The sequence below is a fragment of the Gobius niger genome, assembly GCF_951799975.1.
Source record: "Gobius niger genome assembly, chromosome: 1".
NCBI classification, from domain to species: domain Eukaryota; kingdom Metazoa; phylum Chordata; class Actinopteri; order Gobiiformes; family Gobiidae; genus Gobius; species Gobius niger.
In genome coordinates, this window is record NC_136852.1 from 66281014 (window position 1) to 66303583 (window position 22570).

General features: G+C 42.2%; 1 protein-coding gene across 6 annotated transcripts in view; it reads left to right on the forward strand.

Annotated features, from left to right (window-relative positions):
- The window catches only part of ptch1 (patched 1), a 71652-nt gene that overhangs the window by 19970 nt on the left and 29112 nt on the right, over positions 1–22570 (forward strand). For all 6 annotated transcript variants that reach the window (XM_079551668.1, XM_079551666.1, XM_079551664.1 and 3 more), the window contains exons 3-12: positions 8834–9023; positions 10283–10352; positions 10440–10531; positions 11618–11816; positions 12066–12187; positions 14483–14630; positions 18712–18843; positions 18919–19074; positions 19856–19954; positions 22233–22358. In XM_079551668.1, the coding sequence (XP_079407794.1) occupies positions 8834–9023; positions 10283–10352; positions 10440–10531; positions 11618–11816; positions 12066–12187; positions 14483–14630; positions 18712–18843; positions 18919–19074; positions 19856–19954; positions 22233–22358 (1334 nt within the window). The remainder of the gene's footprint in view (positions 1–8833; positions 9024–10282; positions 10353–10439; positions 10532–11617; positions 11817–12065; positions 12188–14482; positions 14631–18711; positions 18844–18918; positions 19075–19855; positions 19955–22232; positions 22359–22570) is intronic.

A 22570-nucleotide genomic window follows, 5' to 3' on the forward strand; every position in this document is an offset into this window, starting at 1 on the left:
TAGTCCCTTTAAGAACCAAACGAAAAAACACACAACTTTTACATCATATAAAATGTTTTTGTAATTGTAAATAAATCAACAAAACAGTTGGTATCAGTCAAATCATTTTTGACTTGAGAACATGTTTACTTTTATACTCTGGGACACAGATAAATATTGGTTGTGAAAAAACAGTATATTGTATCCTTAATGCAATAGCACACTTAATAAGATCACCAGACTTCAACTAGCTAATTGAGAGCTAACTTTTCACAGGATGTACAGCCGTTTCTGAATCGCTAGTTGCTGTGTAAAGTTTAGCCTACAGTAGCTTTAGTTAATGCTTCCCTTTACTTTGTGCATTGAGTGTATGGGAGGTCGCCATAGCGCTGGCAGCAGTGAGATGACCTGGTTTTGGGGCTTCCTCCTCACGGCAGGGGGTCCTCACTGAGACAGCGTCTAATCCAGCTAATCCTCTCCATACACACAAGTTCACTCGCACATGGACGACGGGTATGACTCAAGTTGAGTACATTTATATATTGTTGATAAAAAGAAGAAAGTGTACTGACATTTTGAGTTTTTGTGAACTTGAACCCCACCTTGAGGCTGTGCGATGACTTTCTTGTAGAGTAAAGTAGAGTAGAGTAGAGGTTGTGGGTGTTCTCTAAAGATGGAAATTGTCCATATTTTCTTAACATGCATTACAATCCATAAAATACATTTTAACTAGTGACAAGTTGTTTTGTTGCACATCCTTTTACTACAGCTAATAGTAACAATGTTAAAAGTTGTCTAATTTTGTTGTACTCTTGCAGTGTTCTACGATAAGTACTGATGCTGCTGCACTTCTTTACCATTACCAGTTGAGAGGCGGCAGAGTAGCCAAAATATTTATGTAAGAGTAAGACTTAAGAAGTAAGAAGATATTGATCTATCTGCTCCGGTCTGGGACTTGAGAATAACCCTCAGGAAGATAAGTTTGTTCGAAGAAGTCTTTATTCAATCAATAGCACAAAAATACAAGTTACAACTTAACAAGCATTCGATTGGAAGTCTGTCTATGGAAGTCTGTCCTGTCATTATATACTTGTTAGACCTGCCTCTAAATCAGACGCACAACCTGACTTTTGACTCAGATAGTACGTGCAGGTTTGATCAAAACAAGTTTGTTTAACCACTAATCACTAACCTTATTGATTGGTCAGTCTCACATTATTCTGACCAGAACTGTCTGACAGTAATTTAACCAGAACATTTATATAACATTTGCACAAACAGTTTATATAATCATGACAGAACAGAAATCCTATGGCAAAGTACAAGTAGATGGCCTCTCCGAAGGTTTTTGTGACTTTTATATGCAAGCAATAAGACAAAAGAGTAAAACATTTTTTTACTCAAGTGCGAGTATAATGTAGTCATCCAAAAAGTACTCAAGGGATGATGTTGGGACAGGAGAGGGATGTGTTGGGACAGGTGAGGGATGTGTTGGGACAGGTGAGGGATGTGTTGGGACTGGTGAGGGATGTGTTGGGACAGGTGAGGGATGTGTTGGAGCAGGAGAGGGATGTGTTGGGGCAGGTGAGAGATGTGTTGGGACAGGTGAGGGATGTGTTGGAGCAGGTGGGGGATGTGTTGGGACAGGAGAGGGATGTGTTGGAGCAGGTGGGGGATGTGTTACTGCAGGTGAGGGATGTGTTGGGGCAGGAGAGGGGTGTGTTGGGACAGGTGAGGGACAGAGCTCTTCTCCGTAACAGTTACATAGCATTGATGCTTAAAACAATGTTACTCACGTTGAAGTTAAAAAGTACTGTGTTAAAAATCTACTCTAAGAATCACACGTACTTCAAAACTAAGTACTGACCTGTTAGTTTCAGTTTCCTTACACGGCACAAAAGAACATCTTACATAGCAAGAACTTCAACATGTCTGCTTTTTTGGGGGTGCTGGGATGGGAGGGGGGTGTGGGGTTCAAATGTGCTTAGGCAGGGAATGTTCCTCTACTGTCACTCGAGTAAAAGTATTGAATTACTCTGTGCTAATAAAAAAAAGACAAAACGTTGGACAAGAGAGGGAAGGGGGTGGGCCGGACCCGCACTGACAGAGGGGCCGGCCCTGATTGCTGTCGTGATTGGGCCAATGAGGGAGAAGCGCTCAATAGGGCAGAGGAGAGAAAGTGAGAGTAGGAGATGGGGTGATGTCAACTCTGTAGAGACCCACTTCTCCCCACTCCCGCCCTTTCCCCGCGCACAGAATAGGGGGACCAAGGGTTAATGTTATGCAACACGCTGAATGGCCCGGACCGAGCGATCCCAATACAGTGACACACATAGGCTGTCGTAGCTCATGTTCGAGAGCCGCGATCTGATTGGACCACTTGAATGTTTTTGTAGTGAGTTTGGCCACTGCTCCGGTGAAGATGCCAGGCAAGGAAGTGTATGTGTGCTGTGGATTGAATTTATAATGAGTTGTAAACAAACTGAGTGAAAATGCTGAAGCAGAGCCAGATTTTTCAATTCAGAGTATAAGTTGGTTCTTTGGCGCAGTTCAGCAAAGCAAGGTCATGGTGGTGGAGGATGGTTTGGAGCTAGTGCTGCATAGTAGAAATGAAAAAAGCAGCATGAAGAAATTGTTGCAGACATGAACTCCAGCTCATCAAAATCCAAGGAACTTCTTTGGTGGTGATTGGGTTACATCTGCAGTCCATTCATTGCCTCCACAAAGCATTTTATTCTAATTATGTGCAATTGTTTATGTTTTTTCATAGGATCCCCATTAGTGCTGTCAGACTGTCCTTGGGAACCTTTACCTGTCTGGTCTCTATGGTCTATATAGTTTATGTGTGGAAAGATAGAAAGCAGGGCTATTTTTCTGCGATTGTGATTAGATAAGTCTTACTATCAGAATTGTAGAATGTGTGTAGTGTGTTTCAGGACTCATGGAGCATGGCTTTACAATATGTGAAGAGGCAGTTTGTTAAGTCCATGCTTTAAAACTGTACACACTGTGCCTTTACTCTGCAAATTAATATGCAGTGTATAAATCAGAGCTATATTGTCTTTGGCCTTGAGAGTGTGGTTTTGGCTCAGACAGGGCAAGAAACCCTTCAAAAGTCTTAGGGGCGCACGCTTCACTGTTGGCTAAATATTTTCAAAGCTGGTCTTTTAGTGAAGTCATTTCTCTGTGGTCCTATGTGTCCTTGCAGCGCGTTTACATTTCATTTCTGGATCCCTTTCAAAGAGCGGTTTAAGACTTTCAGCACATGGATAAGCCAGCCAAGAGCCAACATAGCACATGAAGGTGCTGGCATATGTGACTTTAGAATGCAGATTTTTAACTGTGCGTGTTACTAGCCGGCTAATGGCCTGTTTGTGTTATCAAACTAGAAGGTGTAAGTGCTAATAAAGGTGGCCCCTTTGTAATGGTCAGGTGCTGAGAGGAGGTATTAGGAAATACTGTGCATACCTCAGAGTTGTAGACAAGTCCACTGCCCTGATGACCATAAGCAGTCAAATTTGTTTTTTATTGGATACAGACTAGACATGGTGTTAACTAGGGCTGGGTACTTTTGGAAATAAATAATAACGATTAGTTTCCCCATATTGATTGATCTCGATTTTCGATTCGATTATTTTGTTTAAAGCAGTACTAAGTAACGTGTTTACCTTAATAAATCCTTTTCGTAGTCCCTGTGGGGGTAATACAAGTGTTTATGGGATGATTGGAGGGTCTTTCATCTCCCCCTGGTGTCTCTGGCCAGAAAAAGGAAAACATGCTTGCAACTTGACTGCCACCGGACCAGAGCAACCAATACACACTACTGGAATCACGAGGAAGAAGCTAACATGCTAACAGGCAAAGCTAACTGCGGGGTAACGTCACTTTAAACAGTATTTACAGCCAAGTTTGAGTGAAAAAAAATATTTCCATTGTATAATTGGATGTACAATATCCCTCTCTCCCTTCGCCTTTTCTGTCAGCGTAGTATTTACTCTCCAAGACAATTAATAAGTTAAAAAATCGTAACTTGCTACGACACCTGCAGTTGCGCTTATGGCCTCTAGGGGCAAGAGTTACTTAGTACTGCTTTAAAAGAAAAAAACAATAAATGTGGTCTTTCCTGTACGAGCATGTAAATAGATGCATCACAGTACAGCATCCTCATGTCACTCCTTCACCTAGCAAAGCAACACAAAAATCTGCAAAAATTTGAATGTTTGAAGAATGTCAGAAGCACAAGCACAACAAGCGCATGTTTAGCCTCAAAAGGCCACGACGTCACGGAGTGAAGCGATAACAACTTATTATGCACATAAATGAGTAAACGCCTTTATTAGTTAAAAAGACGATCAAACTTACAATTGTTAGAAGTCCAGCTATGCCACCACTGCAGCCTCTAAACAAATCCACATGGTCCAAATAGAGATCGATAGTTTCCTCTTCGAAGGTAACTTTTCATCCCTGTGCGCATGTCCTGGTCCTCTGAGGCTCCTCACGTGTTTCTGTTTTGCCCTTTTGACGAGTTAGCGCAACTTTGTAGCTGATTTTACACATACAATCACCAGGTCCTCTCCTCTGGCGGCCGCATGTGCCATCCTGGGCTTCCTGTTTGTTTGGGACGAGTATCCCAGGGATTGACCTGACAGGCGCTGCAGCATTGCGCCGTTCATATTTTTCTTCCAGAATGCGACAGGATTGGCCAATTCTCCTCAATTAAAATTCGATTAATTGCCCAGCCCTAGTGATAACTGTTATCTATTTGTTAGTATATTCCCTTTCACTTTACATGTCTTAGTGAGAGCTTATTGTTCATCGTTTTCTGTCATTGTAGTTGTTATACTACAATTCTTGTTTCGGAGTTAAGCAAAATTAGAAGATCCACTATGGCCAAGGCTTTAACAGCTTTAGTTTTAACTTATAAACAAGAATTTCTTTCACCCTTTTTACAGTTTACTATCACACAGCCAATCCCTTATCTGAGAAACAAAGGAAACCTGGACCTAACATGTTATCCTAACATATTAAACGTGTCCATTTGAGAGAAGATTGAAATATGATTTGCCGAACTGCAACAAATACAAGAGTTGCATTGTCGGGTCAGCAGGGTATACATAAGACTGGATATTTTGTTTGCAAATGACCAATATCAAATGTAGTCGCCTCATCTTCTGCGAATAAGTGCTCCATGCAAAGCCAATGACACTTAGCTTGAGGTCATTGTCGCCGTATCATGACACACGGGGAGGTCAGGCCGATTGCTGCGAGTGAGGAGGAGCATGTGAGTATGGGAATGTGTCACTAAAGAAACACAGCTGTGTGGATGCGGCGCTTGCACTCACCCACACTCCACACTCTGGACCGGTCCAGCTGGGGTGTTAATTTCACCTCCAGGCCCTGTGCGTTGGGCTCTCTGTTGACCCCAAAACGCTGTAACCTCATGAAGTGTGGAATTCTCTAAGCCCGCGGCCGTAATGTGCTGTTTCCTGTAGAGAGAGTGCATTCCTCTGACTTGTCTCGCACTTCGCCGTTAAGTCTTTGGGTGGCAGTCCGCAACAACTTGGAATATGTTCACTATTTATATCATAGGCTTCAAAAACAAAAACAAAAAATGTGTCGCAATAGAAAATATTCTCATACATTTGTGTTCTTGGTGACTTAAATCATTATTTAGACAGAAATAGTCAATTGCATAACAGTAGAGGGCAGCACTAAAATTCTAAGAACTTGGGCAAACACTGTCACTCAAATGAATAACTTGTTATAACAGTGTTCATCAATTAGATTCACGTGGTTGATTTATTCCTCTTGCAAACAGGGCTGTGGGCCATTGACAAGTATCAATGGACACATGCTCAGTGAGTAAGCCAGGCATCATTTACTTATTTATTTAAGAAAAATAGGAATAATGCACATTAAACAAATGCATATTCTTTCAAAATATATTGTTGGTTATTATGTGCCATATATGGATTATGACAGTATCGGCGTATCACATATAAGATCAAATTGTGAAGAACTCAATGATTCCCACCCCTAGTGCACAGATATGAAATCAAACTGTTTTGTATAGTGGCAGCCCAATATCAGCAATGGTCTCTGACATACCTGGGTGTTCACCTAAACAATGAACTGGAATGGCCCCACACCAGCGGCCTGTACAAGAAGGGCCAAAGTCGCCTCCACCTTCTGAGGAGACTGAGGTCCTTCAGAGTGAGCAGGCCTCTGCTCAGGACTTTTATGACTCTGTGGTAGCCTCTGCTCTCCACTACGCTGCTGTGTGCTGGGCCCTGGGTAGCACAGAGCGGGACAAGAACAGAGCTGGTCAGGAGGGCCAGCTCCGTCCTGGGCTGCCCCCTGGACTCTGTGGAGGAGGTGAGGGACAGGAGGGTGTTAGCCAATCTCACCTCCATCATGGACAACACCTACCACCCACTGCACGGGACTGTAGAGGAGCTGAGCAGCTCTTTCAGTGGAAGACTGAGGCACTCTCAGTGCAAGAAGGAGCGCTACTGCAGGGCCTTCATCCCCACTGCTGTTGGACTGTACAACAAGACTATAAAGTAACATGTGCAATAACCCCTTTGCAAAAATACGTGCAATAATCTCTGTACCAGCACCTCTTTATTCCCTGTATTAGCATCACTTACTAGGACTGTAAACTTTGCATTTCCGATGCCGACCTTACTTTTTATAGTCCGTTCTAATTTTTATTCATTTTTATATTTATTTTCTTATTGTTTATATTTCTGCCCTTTAAGATTTTTGCTTTTACTCATTGTACATAAGATACTTCCTTTACTATTTAACTATTTGCTGTCTATTTTGCACACCCTGACTGATCTTATTGAGAGGCAAATGTAACAAGTGAATTTCTCCATTGTGAGGTCAATAAAGGATTATCTTATCTTATCTTAAATTTACAAACAGACAGGTATTAGACAATGAAAAGACATGAAAGATAACACTAAACAGAAAGAAAATAATGTTTTCAAAGTATTTAATGGAGTACACGCACGGTCCAGGTAATAATACGACAAAGGAGTAGAATCAGTAGTATATTTCACATTTACTTCTGATAGTACGACACTCAGTCAGACAAGAGTGATGAGTTTGAAAAAATAGATACTGTATTTAAACTTGTAGAGCGCTGTCCCAAAGAACACGATATTGCTGTTGTATTTTGTTCATGTTATGCACTATTGCTAGTGTCCTGCTCCCACGACTCTGTTCCCATGCCTTGAGTGCACTCGGCCTCTGAGTGCTGAGTGCACCAGACAAGCCCACTTGTTAGTGCGCTGTCAGTGTGCGTAGGGTCCAAATCAGTTCCATGCGCACTCTTTTGAAGGGAAGCCTGGCGTATCGGTGTAGTGGACTTGGCCTGGCCGTGGAAAAGCATGTCACTCCAGTTAGCCCAGGCCTGCTATTAATGATGAGTATTATAAACATGACTTCAGACAGGATCAGATGGGAATGCCTTTTGGGTCCAGAAAAAAAGAAATCAAGCATGTTTTGGTAATGCCTCCAGACATGACCCCCCCTCCTTTCCTCTCTTGTTCTATTGGTCTGGCTGGGTGGTCCAGCACAGCAGAACAGCCATGCTTATATTCCACTTCAGTTGGAGGAAAATATTCATAATGCCTGCTGCTGCATGGACTGGTAAATCAAATTAAGGCGCAATACAATGTTAACAATTTTACACACGTTAAGTCAATGGAGGCTAATCTATACTTTTTGTCTGTGTGTTCAACAGTCTGCAATCGAGCAAGCTTTTTGTGCTTCTGACCACTTAAATAACTCTCAAATAACTTTCAAGTTACCAATATTAGCTGTAAAATATTTGTACATTTGATCGAGGCCTGTGTACCCACCCACTGTTGTAGCATTAGACCTCAACAATCATATTCAGTAGACACTCTTAGTCACTGATGTGAGGAGAAACATCGCTATAATCACAAGTAAATTACTTCTTTATACAATTACTTGTTTATGTCATAATAGCTTGAACTATGGTATTACATATAACAACATTAAATGCAGATCAGTGAAAGAGATGTGAAAAGTGAGATGTAGAGGTTTGCCCTGCATGCTTTCCATTGGCATCTTCTCCCATTGGGCTTGATTGTCCGTGTTATAAACTTTTGCCGAGGGAGAGCACGAGGAGCGGAGCTTGGAGACGAGCCGTGGCCTTTATCAAACGCTCGCACACATACTGTCAACACATATGCGCGCAACGTGCTCTGGCGCTCGCGGCATGTTAGCAAATCTGAGGAGAAAACTTGGCGATGTTTTGGTATTGTGAATGCATGCATCAGGATGTTTGGCCTTGTGCTGCTCGCTCCATTTAGTCAAAGTGGATTTGCATAAGATAAAAGCCTGACTTTGTGACACAAAAACATGTGCTTTTGGAAATAAACTCCACTGCGTCAGAGTCATTTCAGTTAAAGCATTAATCTCTTCTGTGTGAAAGAGAACTGTTTCTTCATTTTAGTTAAAGTTATGCACCAATGAGTTTGCTTATCGTTAATCCGTTACAATACATGCAGTCGGTGTGAATATGGCCACACAATGCACAGTTTTTTCTTTTTCATGCACTTTTATTTTGATGTGGAAGGTGGAAGGTCCAAAGTGTGTAGAATGCATGCAAAAAAATGAAACAAACTGGAGAGATTTCTATTAGTATAGGATAGCACAACATGCCACAACTGATCAGATTCAACAATTGTGAGTGACAGAAGGAAGTAGCCTTCACTGTGTTTGATATGCCAAATAACAAAGTATTAACATGTAAAGATGTGAGATATTGTGACTCATCCTGCAATGCCTCATGTGTCTTTGCTGCTGTGTTTTGCAGTGGGAGGGCGTGTGAATCGCGAGCTGAAGTACACTCGACAGAAGATCGGCGAGGAGGCCATGTTCAACCCTCAGCTCATGATCCAGACGCCGGAGGAAGAAGGAGCCAACGTACTCACAGTGGAAGCACTACTACAGCACCTAGAATCAGCCCTTCGAGCCAGCAGAGTTCATGTGTTTCTCTATGAGAGGTGAGCTTAGCCTTGGCTAGTTAGCTTTAGCAGTGTTAGCAATTATGGCGCCTTGTCCCTCATTATATGTTCATTATTTCACTTGGTTGAAAGAGTCAAATAGCCTTAAAGGAATAAGCCACCGTTTTTCCATACTGAGATATGTTCTTACCTGAGCATAGACAAGTTGATACATACCTGTCTGGTCTTTGTGCGTGCCCGTGGAAGACTGTGGTAGCTTCCAGCTTCGCCCGTTTGGAGCTATAGGAATACATTGGGAGAGGCCACGCCCAAAGACCAGACAGGTATGTATCAACTCGTCTACGCTCAGGTAAGAACATATCTCAGCATGGAAAAACGGTGGCCTGTTTCTTTTATTTGCTATGTTATTAAGGCTTGTAAAGTCTGTGTAGCATGTTTCACAAAATGTGTATTTAGAGTGTGGATAGCAAAGATTGTACCTGCTGCAATTGAATCAAACTACATATACAAAATGTATAAGTATAAGTCAGCCATGTCTTGTCTCTGCTCTGATCTGTTTGCTCAGGTTAGAAATAGTTTAAAAACTTATTTTCATGAACATAGATACAGTTAAGTGATGATAATGAAGAGTAAGACAAAAGTAAAAGTAAACCCCCTCCCCTCCTGATTGGACCTGAAAGCTAGTTGTGGTTTGCAAAATGAGAAGTGGGAGAAAAAGATTTTGAAAGTAGAAGATCAAGCGCCTTTTCCCTCCCCTCTTGATTGAGGAGATGATGTTAATTATGTTACGTCAAAAAAAAAAAATGTACTATCACTTTACCTGTCAGGATGTGTGATGTGTAAAATAGATTGATGCCACATTAGCTGTAGTTTGTCCCTGTGTACAGTATGTGTTGCTGCAGTGACACCCTCACAAGGGCGCCTGATCAGATTGAATTTTGACACAAATCGGGCAATCCAGGAGTGTCCAAAGCGTACACATGGTGAAGGGCCACAGATATGTGATTACGCCATGAAACCTTCGAGGGGGACAGAGGTTTAAACATTTGCATTTTTCCATTGAAATTAGCACTGAAGTGATTAGAGCGAGTCCAGTGTAGCTGCTCAGATTTTCACAACCACCTCATGACATCAGCAGGTGGAGGGAAATCGTTTTTAGCTCTTGAAACGGAAACAGGATTGTACAGGATTATTCAAACATGGCAAGTTGTAGCAAGGGACCTCGAGGGGAATGAGTGACAATTCTTACCACTTGCTGCACATTTCGCATGTAAATAAATCTGTCTTTTGTTTTGCAGACAATGGACGTTAGAACATTTATGCTATAAATCAGGAGAACTTATAACAGAAATGCCCGTTGTGGACCAGGTAGGTGTCACCACAATGTAAAAATGCTAGAATTCGATTGGATTTTGTATTTTCATTATTATCTCGTTTATGTCGCTGTTGCATTAGATCATAGAAAGACTACACCCCTGCCTCATCATCACCCCCTTGGACTGTTTCTGGGAAGGAGCCAAACTTCAATCTGGAACTGTCTATTTACCGTGAGTACAGTCTTGTTAATTCCAAGCAGAAATAATGTAAATCGTTTTATTATCTCACAAACGTTTGATTTGGTAAAAGGTTGAATTCACCTTAGCTCGTGCAAGTCATACTGTCTTGACAAGAGCACAATGCAGAATAAGCTTATCTTTCACCGATAGGAGGGGGATCTGCTTTCCTGCATCTTGTTTTGCACCATCTCGAGTCCATGCATCCATCCAAACTGCATGGATATTTGTGTGAGTGTGTCCCTCCTGAACCACTGAAGGCTCTATTGTAATGGTTGCTGGCAAGCGTAGCCCTACTGATGGTTTTCTCCAGCGCTGGGCCTCACACTATTGTCTGGCTCCTCTGTTGCTAATGGCCTGCTGCTACAGTAATACTGAGCAGACCTTTTCTCTTAGCATGTGTCCACGCATCGCGCTAAATGTTGTTACTTCCACGACTCCCCCGGTGCAACACTTAACCAACCCGAGTCATCAAACGCAAGGAATGTAGCGGGTTCACCTGTTACTGGTGATCTCTTACGTAGCGTTTTGTTCTGTTCTGGTTGGAAGATTGAGGATAATAAATCAAGCCTGGTTAAGCACATACAATGTAGTGTGAATGATGGAGAGAGCGATTTGGAGAAAGAGAGTTCGGAATGTGTGAGGCACAAAAAGCAGCAAGGGACAAGGACCGGTTCAGTGAAAGAATTCTGCCTGCGCATGAATTAGTCTCAATTTGTTGTTTGTGTCATCTAGGAGAAGTAAAAAGCTTTCACTGATGTCTTTGTTCGCTGAGGGATCTGATTTCCAATCCAGCCATGTGCAATAATGTGTCCGTTTCTGTGTGAAGATAGTTTATGCAAATGAATGTGTAATAAATCTAAGTAATACTGGCTTACTCAGCGTAGACAGTGAACCGTGTTAACACATTTGAAGACAGTGCCTAGGAGTCTCTTTTTTCACAGATTTTGCAAGGAGGCAAAACTTCGCTCTAATAGATGAACAGAAATGAAGTAGTTTTGAAATGGGACTAAGTTTACAAATGTCTTTTGGGCTTGGATAATTTCCTATTTCCTAATTCAATGATTATTGTCCCAACAGAGGAAAAGACCTTGTCCAGTGGGCCAACTTCGACCCTAAGGAGTTCCTACAAGAGCTGCGATTGGCCCATTTCCCCGTGGAAACGTTTGAGGACATGTTGGAAAAGGCGGACATTGGACACGGATACATGGACAGGCCTTGTCTGAACCCTGCTGACCCCGACTGCCCCCTCTCTGCCCCCAACAAGAACTCGACTAAGGTAAATCAGAATACAGTTTTCAGACATGTTTTATTTATTTCCAAGTTGATATGGAGCGATCTGCTTCATGTAGTCAGATTGGTTTTAAAGTGAAACATCCTCAGCCTGAATTAAACCAGATGCTACAACTCTATTAATCACAGAGAAAGTGTCAATGCTACTCTTTGATGCCTTCATTTTACAGTGGAAATAGAACTTTAGGAGAATCAATTATTGAAGAGTCATTTTTCTCCTTTCTTGCCTCCACAGCCTTTGGACATTGCTCGAACCCTGACTGGAGGATGTTACGGTTTATCCAGGAAGTACATGCACTGGCAGGAGGAGCTGATCGTAGGCGGGACCACCAAGAACGGCAGCGGACCCCTGCTCAGGTATCGCGGCCACACTCAGCCTCATAAACGCCGCTTATTCTTGGGCCACTCTGTGTTTTCTGTTCTTTTTCATGCCCCCTGAAAGCACACATGCTTGTGTGTGTGAGTGCGGTCCGTGCAGTAAATCTTACAGTCATTAGCGGATTCCAGTGAAATCTTAGAGCTCCAGCTGTTTCTGCTCAGCTCGAGCCGCGAAGCTAGGACGCAACCGTGCGGGCGCTGATCTGTGAGCCCGCTGTTTAGTCAAAATATACGATGATCTGAAGAGAATAATCTAAAGTCATGTGCTAGCAAGTTGGTCCCTTGCTAGCACTCATATCTGTGAGCCCGCTAGCGCTTGTGAGCCTGCGCAGTGGTTAACGCTTGTGCTTCACAGCTAAAAGGTCCCGGGTTCGATCGGTACTCTGGTTTCCCCTACCACTGAAAACATGTATAATTGGCCAGAATGAATGAGAGTAGACTGTGAGAATCATTGAAATTTTTAATTTATTGTTGCTACAATTCAGGTTGGTGCCTGGAGTTGTTAGCATCCAATGTTCACTCCAGGCTTAAAGGGATATTTCAGGATTTTTGACATAGGGCATCATTTCCTAGTGTTGCTAGCACCTGGAGATATTTTTTTTGTAATTCATGCAGTTCTTATGTTTGAAGAGTTTCGTGGCGCTAGGCTAATGCAAGGCTACGATGTTAGCTAGCCTGCATTAAAAACAGTCTTACGCGCTCCACAGAGCACCTGAGGCAAATCACTTATAACACCAGACTAACCATATAAATGTCTGTGTCGATAGAATCAATATCTCCAGGTACCAGCAACACTCTGGATAACTAGGAAATGAGGCCCTATGTCAAAAATCCTGAAATATCCCTTTAAAGCAGTACTAAGTAACTCATGTCCCTAGAGGCCATAAGCGCTACTGCAGTTGTCGTAGCATGTTGCGTTTTTTTACTTATTGTCCATGAGAGTAAATACTACGCTGACAAAAAAGACAAAGGGAGAGAGGGATACTGTACATCCAATTACACAATGGAGATTTTTCACTCGTGATTTCATTAGTGTGTATTGGTGCTCCGGCAGTCAAGTAGGTCCACGGGTTGACAACAGACGCAACTATGTGGATCATTCATAGTTTGATTGTTGATGCTAACTGCTCTGAGGGGTACATATAATACCATGTTCAGGCTAAAACAAAATATCTTGAACTGACTAATGGCAATGCCCTGTTTGCTCATTATATAGCTGTGGATTCATTTGTTGTTGTTCTTTAGATCTAGATTGTAGGGCCAGGAGAAAGTATACTATATGCTCTAGTTTTGAATACCATGTGATTATTTTTTGAAAGGATGTAGCTCATAAAAGGAACTCTAGCTCTGTAATGCCTAGTACCTGGGAAAAACAGATTGTTGTTATTAGTGGTATACTTCTTTGTCTGTGTCCTCTGAAATTGACCCATGATTAAAGGCCTCACTCGCCTATCGTGCACAGGGAAAACTGGAACACCCCATAGAGACCCACCCAGACACAGGGAAAACATGCAGTGGCCACACAGAAAGGCTTCACCCACTTCCCCTCTGGGGCCAGGACTCCCCTGTAAAAGGATCCTTAATCTCAGTGGGACTCTCCTGGTTAAATCAAGGTCAAATAAAAACATAATGAAAAAACCCGGAGATACATTTGATAGCTAGAATTAAATGTTGGACCCGTTTAAAGCGTCATTAAAGATGAGATATTTGGTAGGAGTTATCCAGCAGTGATTCCAAACCGCAGTACGCTGGTCACTCAGTGCAGAGGCTGTTTGCTTTGTGGTTGCGTTGGTTTACGATGTGTGTGTAGCCCCTCTGTCTCTCCTCCCGGGTCAGACTGCACCTTGGCAATTTTTTTTATCTTGTGTACAAACTGCCACCATTACCTGATTATCACCCTCTCACAGAGATCACATTCATGAAGAGAATGACTGGGTAAAGTGTGCACCTCGACATATTCAAATTGGATGCATTTGCAGCCTGAATCGACTACATGGTGTTGAGTTGCAGTTTATATTGGAAATGGCTTGAGTAGAGATTAGATGACAAGCTTTCATGACCAAATTCTGGTGTAGACAACCTTTTGGCCCCCCTGCAAAAAGAGCCGAGACTCCCATAGGGCCATGAAATCAATGCTACATGTTTTAGGTGGTTTAGAAACAATATAAGAGGGAAGTATAAAAGATGGTTAGCTGGTTATAGGCTACTTGTTAGGTCTGACTGTCATTTCACTCCCCGTGATCATAACGCCACTTTGTCTCTCCTCTTTTCCAGCGCCCAGGCGTTACAGACCATGTTCCAGCTGATGACTCCCAAGCAGATGTTCGAGCACTTCCGGGGCTACGACCAGGTTTCCCACATCAACTGGAACGAGGAGAAGGCCGCAGCTATACTTGAAGCCTGGCAGAGGAAATATTCCGAGGTAAGCGCCAAATGAGCGGGTTATTCAGTACAGGCCTCAAAGTATACCTTCAGGCCACGGTCTCCAGAAGGCCTAAATATATCGTACTTCACAATGAGCATAAGGAGTTGGTATCTATCTCTCTCTGAGTCCATAATAAAGTTGATGCAGCAGCAAAGGTACTTGAACTTGGTTTTCGATACAGATACCTGAACGATACTTTATTCCATACCTTTACAAAAAAATGTATCATATAGAGCTATAAAACAAAATTTTACCATGTATTTCCCCCAATTTTCTGTGTTTTTCACTCGGGGGTTTTTCTCACAAATTTTAAATGTTTTCCACATTTGTTTTTTCTAAATTGCCTGAAATTTTTCCACTATTTTCCAAATTTGTGTTTCACTTTTTTTCTTTTATATTTTGATGACCAACAGCATCAAAAGTCAAATATAAAGATTTTATAGTTCTTTTCAGTACTTTACTGGTGCTTTTGGAACTTTTTGAAAGTTTTGTTTTCCGATACCAGACTGGTATTGTTTAAAGCTGGGGTACCTGATTTTTGCTGTTCAAACAGTGACATTTTTTGGTTTTGCCCAAACTTGTTTGTAGCTCTCACAGTCCCTTCTGTGTATTCAAATTGTCCAAAGAATATAATTACATGCACATTTCACACCCATATACAGCATTGAGTGGTGACAAAGTGAAGCGGGGGCGGCCACCCCAAGATAAATTCCACTAATTTAGATTGGACTTCTATCACTCATGCTCAATAAAACTAAAATTTAGGTGACAATACAACACGGTCTGTGTTTTGCTTTGTTTACAACATATTCTGAGGTTGCAAAAATAAATGTATTCTACGACACCAAAAAATCAGGTACCCCAGCTTTAACAGTACCCCAGTTCCCTTCACTTCTGAATGCACACTTTCACCAATTAAACAGTACATTTAGCAATGAGGGCTGCTGTTGACCGGTACAGCCGTCTGTGAAAAGATCATGCATGATGCAGCCACAGCAACAAGTCTCGCAGCTCTGAGAGTGTGGACGTGTGTGTTTGCTGTTGAGGAGCAGCAGCACTTCCTGGAGGCGGCGGCTCGGCTCACAACCAACTGACGTTCATTGGTGGGGGACCAGTCATTTTGATCAGGAATTAGCATTGTCACATTGTCACAAAGCTCAAAAAAAGTTGAGTTTGCATGATATACGTGTACAGTAGGACCTTTAAACGTTATTCAAGTCTGCCAATCGTTGTTCAATTCGAGTTTGAGGGATGTTTACCCTTTCAACAGTCTTCCAGAGCTTAGAGATTTCTGGGCTGTCTTGCACGCACTGCTCTTTGTAGGTTCATCCACAGATCTTCAATGATTTTGTGTAGATAATGTGGCAGATTTCATTCATTGCCATTGAAACAGAAAGGCACATCATCAGTGAACTTCTACATAAGCGGTAGTGTGTAATTGTCTGACAACAAAAAGTAGAAATTCAAACACTTTCTGCATCAGATTTAATAGAATAAATAGAGGTGTACGGCTACTTCCTGAAGCCCACTGTAAATCAGCCTACCGGATACAGGTGAACAAGTGAAGTCCCCCTCGAAATCCCTGGCCCCTCCATAGATACTTAAAATTGTTGTTGGTGTGTGGTATAGGACTAAAGCTTCTCCTCTCAGTGCTCAGTATAGAGGAGGCCATAGAAGTCTGGAATACATTAAGCGCTGAACTTCTCTCTCTCTCTCTCTCTCACGCCGACACACACACGCACACACGCACATGCAAACGCGGCGAAAAGGTTCACGCACAATCACTTCCCCAGCTGTGGCCCCATTGGTGGCTCATGTGTGACATCATCTGGTCTTTGTTTTGGGGGGCCCCAACCTCTGTTCGACATGCCGTGACCTTGTGTGCGTTCCGAGAGCGCAGTGCATGTGTGTGAGCGCCATTCATCTCGGAAGGCTCAAGGAAAAAAAAGGGAAAATCTTAAAAGCCAGGCTGTATTTACCTAGAGATAATGGCAGCGGAGTTATTTCAAAGGTTCCTTCTCTTGAAGTTTTCAGGGAGACGGTACCCAGCTTTGACTGCGTTTGATTGTGGTGTGTAGCTTTGGGTTTCCAAGGTTTGTAAAAACGTATGAAGTTGCAGAAACTCAGCAGAACTAGGTTCACTTGATTGTCTGCGTACAGAAAGTTGACCCATCCTACCAGCAGCATACAGCACAAGGGGATATGCTTTGGGTTCCACAATCAGAATTAGATCATTCAAATTACACAGCCTCGCCAAAAGAATGAGGTCAGCTGAGTATGATGACCAACTGGATTGAAAGTTGGGACTGGGTTACCAAAGCTGTTACTTGGACCCCCGAAGCGTATGGTTAGATAATACATGTAAATGTAGCTTCTTAACCCCCGCCTGACCGAGCACATTTTCTCCAGTTTGGCTTTGTCCAAATCTAAAAGCTTCTCGAACAAAGCGTCAAAATAGCGACGAGAATGAAAATACAACAAAAAAGTGACACAAAAAGGGCAACAAAGCCGTGCCAGAACAGCAACAATAACACGATGAAAAGTGACAATAACATGACCAAAAACATGACCAAAAACGGCAAAAACCAGACAAACAATGACAAAACCAAACCAAAAAAACTACGAAATGCAGACAAAAAACTACGAAAACCAGACCAAAAAAAACGAATGAAACCTGGACAAAAAGCGACAAAAACATGACAAAAAAAACAAGGGCACAAGCAATGAAGAAAGTGACAACAACACGATCAGTCACGATCAGCTTTGTAGGTCTTAGCTTTCAAATGAGGCATTACACTGAACAATAGGCTATGAGCTCCAGTGGAGAAGCTTTTAGACTTGGGTACAACTGAACTGGAGAAAATGCGCTCGGTTAAGGCGGGTGATAAGAAGTTAATCATGTCTGTGTGGGTATGGTAATGGTATCCCAACGTGCCCAGTGTGCTTGCATGTGTTGCATTAGTGTAGGTGTGTGGGTGAGGCCTGTGCACGCCTGTCTGTGCTCCTGACACGCGTGCCAGTTCACACACAGAGTGAGTGATGTAGTGCGTGCTTGCTAATGTGTGTCAGCCGGCATCGCTCCCCATTGAGCACTTACTGCACTCCAATGCTGAGGCCATCTGTCTGCCTTGAGATACTGAGACGGATGAGACCATGGCACTGTCTGCGAATCCGTACAAACACAGTGCATTTGATACCCTTTGATAACACATGCGAAATTAACTTTTTTGAGCATGTTTTCATAGTCAAACATATATCTGCAGCGGTCAGTGTGTTCATCACGGTGTCATTGATTTGACAAAAATGAGAGCTTGTATTCACTGTTTCATTGCGTGTCATTTCCACTGATTCCCGCTTGCATATGTAACTGTACTAAGCTCATATTCATTAGTGCGTACTATTGTGGCCATTAGCTGTCATTTGTTTCATAAAAGTTGTAGTCAAAGATACAGACGGCATCTCGGGAATCGCCCATATATGGTCATTTTTGAAAACAGTTAAGGGGGGAAAACAATTTTGAGAAAAATCTAAACTTTCTCTAATTATTCAAAAACTACTTCAACAAACGCTGAATTATGAATATAGTTTTCTACTAAATAAAGATACAAAGACATGGAGAGGAGCAAAGTAGTTCAACTGCCCATAAATATATAAAAAAACTTGATGCTACATGTTAGCATCGTGCTAATGCTAACGCTAGCTAGCGCTTGCTATGACTGCCGTTTTTTTCAGTTTTACAGAACAATCTGCTTTGACAAAATATCCATATGGACCTGATTTACACTGGACTTTATTTGTATGTGATAAATAGGTTCATATTCCACCAGAAAACGAGTGAAAAATTGTGTTTCACAAAAGATTTTATTTCCCCCCTCGGCGAGGCCACGCCCCCTTCTATGACGAGATGCCGTCTGTATCTATTGCTGTTCTTCCTTTGTAATATGCATATATCGCTGATCTGAGATGATGGTAACCTGGATGGCCCAGAGGAGACCCAACCAGACAACCCCTGTTTCTCTTTACCTGCCTACGAACACGTTAATCTTTTACACCTTTTCTCCCGTATGCTTGTCTCCAGGCCGTTCTGAAGAGTGTAGCAGCAAATTCGTCTCAGAAAGTCTTATCGTTTACGACCACCACTCTGGAAGACATCCTCCGCTCCTTCTCTGACGTCAGTGTGATCCGTGTGGCCAGTGGTTACCTGCTCATGGTACGTAAAAAACATCCTCAATAAACAAAACATCATGGAAATGGCTTGTAAGTTTGTGTGTTTTCCTATCCTTAGCTGGCCTATGCGTGCCTGACCATGTTGCGATGGGACTGCGCCAAGTCGCAAGGGGCCGTGGGGCTGGCGGGGGTCCTGCTGGTCACTCTGTCTGTGGCAGCTGGGCTGGGGCTCTGCTCTCTCCTGGGCATCTCTTTCAACGCTGCCACTACACAGGTAAATCACACACATAACGCTTCAGTGAGGCTGGAAACACACTGCAGAACTTTTAAATCTTTTACTGATTTTAAATGGTGCAAAGCTGTTTTTATTGCAAGATTCTAGATAAATTAGTTCTTTAATTGAATTAAATTGCATATTATCAGCATTATAGTTCAGAACAATAAATCTGTATCTAATCCTATATCTGGAATAGTTTATTGTTTGGAATTTGAGCTTTTGAGGAATCAAATTTGGTACTATTTTGTGTTCAAAAGTGGTGGGAAAGCATTTGTTGTTCAACCTGAGGTTTATTTTGAAATGTCTTGCTCATGGGTAGGCAGAGCCTGGCATGAGTGCCTCTGTTGGCACAAAAAGAGATTTTGGTTGGCACTGGGAGCTGATAATGAATAAGACATGACATGACATGACATGACGTCCAATAACTCACTTGCAAAAATGTAACAGTTGTTGAGGCATGAATAAAGCTATTACTTTAGTAAAGCACAAGATGTAATGAAATTAACTTGATTGATTGATTGATTGATTGATTGATTGATTGATTGATTGATTGATTGATTGATTGATTGATTGATTGATTGATTGATTGATTGATTGATTGATTGATTGATTGATTGAATTTACAATTCTAGGCATTATAACAAGAAGACTGCAAATCTCTGCTAAATGAAGGACCTGTTGATGTGTTGATATTGTGTAATATACTAATAGTAATTTTGTATTTACAATATCTTAGCACCCCTATACATGACTCCCCCTGTCCTCTTGTCCGTGTCAGGTGCTGCCCTTCCTGGCCCTGGGAGTGGGGGTGGATGATGTCTTTCTGCTGGCCCATGCCTTCAGTGAGACGGGACAGAACAAGAGGATCCCTTTTGAGGTAGGGCGCACCAGCATCCTCCCATCAGCCCCTGTGCTCTCTTATCTCCTGTGTGGAGGAATGTGTGAAAGCCTGTCTGTGCCTGTGAAGTAGCATCAAACAAACTATGTGCCACACACACGGTGCTTATCAGACAAAGCAGGATGGTATGAAGGCGGTTTCATCTCTTGCGATAGACGAAAAAAAAAAAAAAAAAAAAGCTCGAACTATGTGTAATTGAGAATTAGTTTCAGTAATTCATCAATGTGTTACTCATACAATATGGTGCTTCTCAGTTCATACACCTGCTTTGCATTACATTATTCATTCACACTATGATACTTGGTGGGGGAAAGCTTTTTGGACAACTGCCCTGGGCCTGACTGGTGAAAACATGGCTACCAATATCAACTGCCTCTTTGTTCACCAACTTTGTTGTTAATTTGGTCCTGTTTTTAACTTTACATTCTTTAAAAGCCAAGTATAAAGGCTGTTTTTGTTTTTTCACTAAACGGTATTGACTGCACCAAGTGATTAAACTTATTGCTCAAATAAAGGACTCTTCTGTCAAAGTTTATGGAATTGTGAACTTGGCCATCCATTGAAAACAGAATTAATCTCAAACACACTCAACAACAACTCTGAATGAAAAAGCAGTTTATTTGTTGTGATTTATGAGTGCATGTGTGTAACCTCCACCACACCGGCCTGGTGTTTACGCTTGTGTGCTCCAAGGATCACAGTAACTCTTCATCTCTAGAGGGGGAAAACACAGGCATGTATTTGCTTGTTTTTGTCCCTGCGGCTCTCTCTCTCTCTCTCTCTCTCTGTCTCTCTGTTACCCCCTCCGCTTCCCTTTGTGTGTCTGAGTCTGAGATGAAAACTAAACAGAGTCGAACCTGATCTATCCTGTCTGACACACACAAACACTCCCTGTGTGGTCCGCCGTGTCTTCATATTACGAGCACTGTCTTCGCTGTTATGAAGTTAAACTTGAGGTGTAGGTTATTGTCCCTGCAGGGAACTTTCTCCAATCCTTCGGGACCGCTGGGGCAACCTGTCAAAGCCATCTTCAGATCTTGAGATATAGGTTCATGGTCAGGAGTACCAGGCTGGAGGCCATGGTGCATGCAAACTGAAACACCCAGGCGGCAACATAATATAACTAGTTGATAACTCGTGATAAGAAGTAAATTGCTCAATAATTACAATACCTGCAGTGCTATAATGTAGAAGAGGGAGCATATGCTTTTTTATTTAAGGATAGGTAAACAGAGGTAGATATGGTGGTTGCGTGACATCATTATCGCCATCTGAAGGCAACAAATTCTGTATAATTGAGACATCTTGTTAGTTGTGTGTTTAAATGATTTCTTTTGATTTGGAAGAATCCTTTCATAGTAAAACGGAGCGACTCATGACAGCCTCCCCTGTATTTTGTCCCCCTTTGTTCTTCAAAAGGAGGTGAACGCACGGCTTATCTGGGAGCACTTGAGGGCTCCGGCAGTCGTAATCACTGTCAGTCATATCTGTATTATGATAATTGTGCATAATCCTAAGTATTACACATTTGCCGTGGGCTACAGTCGGATCAAAAGCGTCGGGTTTCATTGCTTTGCCTTGAAGTCTTTAAAGTCTGCTGTAGAGATTTCTCAAGGTTTGAGCGGATCCCTCCCACTGTGTACAGTATTTCTGATTTATGTCGTGTCATAAAACACTGAGGTGCATTAATACTATAACAACCACACTTACAAACAGTGCGCGTGCCATAGCTGTCCGCCTTTACGATAAGAAGTTGCAGTTTTTGACTGTTGTTTACATTGGCTTTGGCTTGGTTCATTATTTAATTATTTTCACTTTATAATCATTTTTGGTCCAGTTTTACATAGAAGGCGAGTGAAAACTATGGGCTTTGGAAAATAGTTGAAGAGTTCTAAACCGCAGAGTTAGCCGTCCGAGATTGCTGATTAGTGATCGCCATCGAATCGAAAGCCTGATGTGGTAATGTAGGAATTGAGAATTTGTGTTGGAACCAGAGGGTAGGTTTGGTTTCCATTGGAGTACAGTAGTTGCCCCACTTCAATCACTGTTATGTGGCTGGTAGTGACAGGAGGGGCACCTGAGCTACCTTTAGGTATTATTTTACCTCACTGTAATCAGATGACTAGTTTGTAAATGTAGCGAATATACTGTCTGTAAATGTTTTAAAAATGGCCTAAAATTCTTTATCTGAAACAACATTGATTTCATACATGGCTCAACTGAACCAAATGTAAGTATATTTGTATGTTTGCCTCAGGATCGGACCGGAGAGTGCCTGAAGCGAACAGGAGCCAGCGTGGCCCTCACCTCCATCAGCAATGTCACAGCCTTCTTCATGGCCGCTCTCATCCCCATCCCCGCTCTACGAGCCTTCTCCCTCCAGGTATGGTTCTCTTTTCGTTTATCCTTTGTATTATTAACTTGCAAATACCATCAGTGTAAACAGTGTTGATACAACTGCTCATTACACCAGCGGTTTTCACACTTGGCCCGCGGTTTGATGATTTAATGTGGTACTTGTAGAGCATGAATTTCTGAGTATGTAAAAAAAAAAGTTTCCAGCCCATTCCTGTGCTGAGTTATGAATTTTGAAAG